Source organism: Mustela nigripes, unplaced genomic scaffold (assembly GCF_022355385.1).
Source record: "Mustela nigripes isolate SB6536 unplaced genomic scaffold, MUSNIG.SB6536 HiC_scaffold_148, whole genome shotgun sequence".
Lineage (NCBI taxonomy): Eukaryota > Metazoa > Chordata > Mammalia > Carnivora > Mustelidae > Mustela > Mustela nigripes.
In genome coordinates, this window is record NW_026739562.1 from 9,810,426 (window position 1) to 9,814,732 (window position 4,307).

Here is a 4,307-nt window from a genome sequence, read left to right on the forward strand (position 1 = left end):
TACACAGGACTGGGGAATAGTTTAATGAGAAATTCATGGGGTGTGGTGATGACTGGTGTGTACATGAAGGGGAGGCATGGATCAAAGGTGATATCAGACCTAGAGTCTGGGCAGCTTGGAGAATTTTAAGAGCATTTGATTGTTAGTGAGTCTTAAAATGTTTTAATATGTATACTGATTTTTTTACTTAGGCTTTTGTGAATCACCTGTTTATATATTTTGTCCATTTTCTTTTGGGATACAGGTGTATTTCTTTTTTTATTTTGGTATTTTAAAAATTTTTTATAAACATATATTTTTATCCCCAGGGGTACAGGTCTGTGAATCGCCAGGTTTACACACTTCACAGCACTCACCATAGCACATACCCTCCCCAATGTCCATAACTCCACCCCCCTCTCCCCAGGTATATTTCTTATAGAAGACCGTTTTCATGTTGGGTCATTAAGCCTTTCTCTAGAATTTTTCTCACTCTAGAATGCTAATTTCTTTATTGTTTTTAAAGTTCAGTGACTTTATTTAAACTTCAGCATGTGTGCTTGTCTGAGGAATTCTGATATACACACTACCATATTTTGATCTGTATCACTGAATTTGTTTCTTTGTCGATTCTGGTCCTTGCTGTTCTGGTGTGTTTTTAATTCTTCTTAAGTATATTTCTTGCAAATTTCAGTATGAAGTCAGAGTTATTGGGAAGAACAATGAAGATAACATTCAGAGCTGAGGATCAACGTGCTCATGCTTTTCATCCCTGTTTTTCATGGGTCATATGTGGTGGAAAAAATTTCCAACATGGCACCTTAATCTAGAGCAAATGTTTTCAATCACATGATATTTTTAGCTTGAAGTGTATATCTGATCTGTATTTATTCTGTATAGTCTTGTGTGTTTATACATATATGAGAGATGCTCAGTAATTATCTGTTCCAGGGGAGTAACTCATGGAGACATCTTAAGTCTTGTATACTTTTAGGGTCACTACAACACGGAACCCGAGCAGGGAGGCTGGCCAGTCATAACAATGCTCTTGGAAGACAAACTTTCAGAGTTCAGGATCTCTCAGTAGTTTGCTTAGTGCGGCAAGAGATGGGAAAGTAATAGTGAAATGGAGATAGATGAAGTCTCTCCAGAGGATTTGAACACTTCTTATACAAACAAAGTTACAGAAGTTGCAGCCTGCAAAAGAATCTGACTTGAGTAAGTTGAAGGCTGATGTAATTGAGTTGAGAAAACCATACTCAGGAACTTTTGGAAAGGGAATAATTATTAGTAGGAAGATGTTTCCTGAGCCAGAGATGAGGAAACAAGGGATTCAGGAGTAGAAGTGTCTCATGAGATTTTCCCAATAGAAAAGAGCTATCCAAATACAATGAAGATAATAAGTGCTATGAAGATAATAAAGGCTATGAACTTGAACAGCTCCCAAATTCAGAATATCTTCTAGTGAACTGGAAAGAATCCTGGCTGAAGTCAGAAAGCCTGGTTCTGAGACCCAGAATTCACTACTTTCTGTGTGACCCTGGGTACATAGCCAATCTCCGTGAGCATTACTTTTCTAATATACAAATTCATTAGATTGCTAATATTTAATGCTGAATGAGTACATATGGGTCAAAATGAATGAGTTGGTGATTAGTATATTGTAAGGTGAATTACAGAGTCTAACATGTTATAAGTGATAAGTGAGGTGAATCGGTTGCAATCGGTGTTTGTTTTATTGCAGGTCTCTCTGTCCAGAACACCTAATTGTGTCCAGTATACCTAATTGGATTCTATGGCAAATACAAGTAACGTGACTGAGTTAATTATCATAGGTCTTTTCCAGGATCCAGAGGTACAGAGAGTGTGCTTTGTAGTGTTTCTTCTTGTGTACTTGGCCACAATGGTGGGCAATGGTCTCATTGTCCTGACAGTCAATGTAAGTAAGAGTCTGCATTCCCCTATGTACTTCTTCCTTAGCTACCTGTCTCTGGTGGAGATCACTTACTCCTCTACTGTTGTCCCTAAATTCATCACAGACTTACTTGCCAAGATTAAAACCATTTCCCTGGAGGGCTGTGTGGCTCAGATATTCTTCTTCCACTTCTTTGGAGTCACTGAGATCTTCCTGCTTACAGTAATGGCCTATGACCGCTATGTGGCCATCTGCAAACCCCTTCACTACAGAAACATCATGAGCAGGTCTGTGTGTCATCTTCTGGTGGCTGGCTCCTGGTTTGGGGGCATAATTCACTCTATGGTCCAGATCCTTGTTGCTGTTCAGCTGCCCTTCTGTGGCCCCAATGTGATTGACCATTATTTCTGTGACCTCCATCCCTTATTCAAGCTTGCCTGTACTGACACTTCTGTAGAGGGAGTTATTGTGTTGGCCAACAGTGGCTTAATCTCTGTTTTCTCCTTCTTCATCTTGGTAACCTCCTATATTGTCATCCTGTTCAACTTGAGGAATCATTCTGCAGAGGGGAGGCGCAAAGCCCTCTCCACCTGTGCTTCTCACATCACAGTGGTCCTCTTGTTTTTCGGACCTGCCATCTTCCTCTACATGCGACCATCTTCCACCTTCACTGAGGACAAACTGGTGGCTGTGTTCTACACGGTTGTCACCCCCATGCTGAACCCCATCATCTACACACTTAGAAATGCAGAGGTGAAAAATGCAATGAGGAAGCTTTGGAGGAAGAAAGTGAACTCAGGAGTGGAATAAAAATGAAAACATGTACAAGGTTATTAAGAACAGGACCAAATATGCATTCTATTTTTGGTCAGTTGTAAAGAATAGAACAAAAGTTAACTTATTCATATTTTTTGTGATAGTTAGATGACCCCTTACCCTCCATGTTATCAATCATAACTCTTTCATTGTTGTATTTTGGAGACTTTAAAATTGAGCTGCATTTTTTTTCTTCTTTTGTTGTCTGTAGTTCATAGTACACAGACTTCAGGAGGGGTCATCTAGACTGGAATTCTAACCCTATCATCTTCTACTGGTACAACCTTGGGTTCATGCCTTTTACCTCTTGGTGTTAGCATGCTGTGGTATGTGGAAAGTCTTTGGTACTTGGAGACAGCAGTTTATATTTTGCTTTGTCTTTTCCTACTGGTGTGATCTTGTGGGAGTCTCCGGAAAGCATATCTACTTCATTTGGGGTACCTACCCCATTAATCTAATTCTAATGCCTGAAATTCCATAGTAGGAGCTTTATTTCATGACAGTAGGGCATTGTTAGAATGGCCATGTCTCTTGGAGGTGAAATACAAATACTTACATTTGTCATATCTTCTTGATGAATTGATTTATCATTATAAAATTATCTTTTTTGTCCTTTGTTACTATTTTTGGTTTAAAATCTATTGTGTCTGATATAAGGATCAGACACAGTAGATTTGTCTACCCCTGCTTTTTAGCTACCCCTGCTTTTGTTTACCAAGGCATGAGATTTCTTTTCTTTTCTTTTTTAATATTTTATTTATTTATTTGACAGAGAGAGATCACAAGTAGGCAGAGAGGCAGGTGGGGGTTGGGTGGGGGAAGCAGGCTCCCGGCTGAGCAGATAGCCTGATGTGGGGCTCGATCCCAGGACCTTGGGATCATGACCTCTGCTGAAGGCAGAGGCTCAACCCAATGAGTCACCCAGGCACCCTGGAATTTCTTTTCTATTGGTTTATTTTGAGCCTGACTTGCCCCTAAATCTGAAGTGTATCTCCTTTGGGTCTTTTTTATTTTATTTATTTTTTTATTTTTTCTTATTCAAATCAGTCACCATGTACTTTTTGATTGGATTGAATCCCTTAATATTTAGAGTGAATTATTGATATGTAAAAGTAATGTCTATCTATTGCTTTCTGGCTGTTTTTTATTTCCATTTTTTCTTTCTCTTTCTGTTTCTGCCTGCCTTTATAAGATGGTGATTTTCTCTGGTGGTGTGCTTTTGAGAATCTACTCTGGGTTTTTGCTTTGCTTTTATCATGAGGCTTACATAAGATACCTTATAGATAAAATAATCCATTTTAAGTTAATAGCAAATTAACTTTGATTGCACACAAGATATTCATCCTTTACTTCACTTATGTATTTTTGATGTCACAGTTTACCTCTTTTTACATTGTATATTTATTAACAAATTACTGTACATATTGTTACCTTAATACTTTTTCCTTGAACTGTTATAATATAGTTAAGTGGTTGTCACATCAACCTATTATAGAATTTGAGTTTTCTAAATCTGATTGTATATTTACATTTACCACTGTGTTGTATAATTTGGTGAGTTTTGTGTCACTAATTTGCATCTGTTCCTTCAGCTTGA

The 4,307-nt window shown here is 38.1% G+C and overlaps 1 protein-coding gene across 1 annotated transcript; it reads left to right on the top strand.

The window, feature by feature from the left end:
• Window positions 1-1,774: 1,774 nt before the first annotated feature.
• LOC132008395 (olfactory receptor 4B1-like) lies at window positions 1,775-2,704 on the top strand. The gene has a single exon (XM_059386928.1). The coding sequence runs from the start codon at window positions 1,775-1,777 to the stop codon at window positions 2,702-2,704; it is 930 nt and encodes a 309-aa protein (XP_059242911.1).
• Window positions 2,705-4,307: the final 1,603 nt, after the last annotated feature.

What these genes read in the sequence shown, in the direction of transcription:
- LOC132008395 (XM_059386928.1), top strand. Translation starts at nt 1,775, where the DNA reads ATGGCAAATACAAGTAACGTGACTGAGTTAATTATCATAGGTCTTTTC.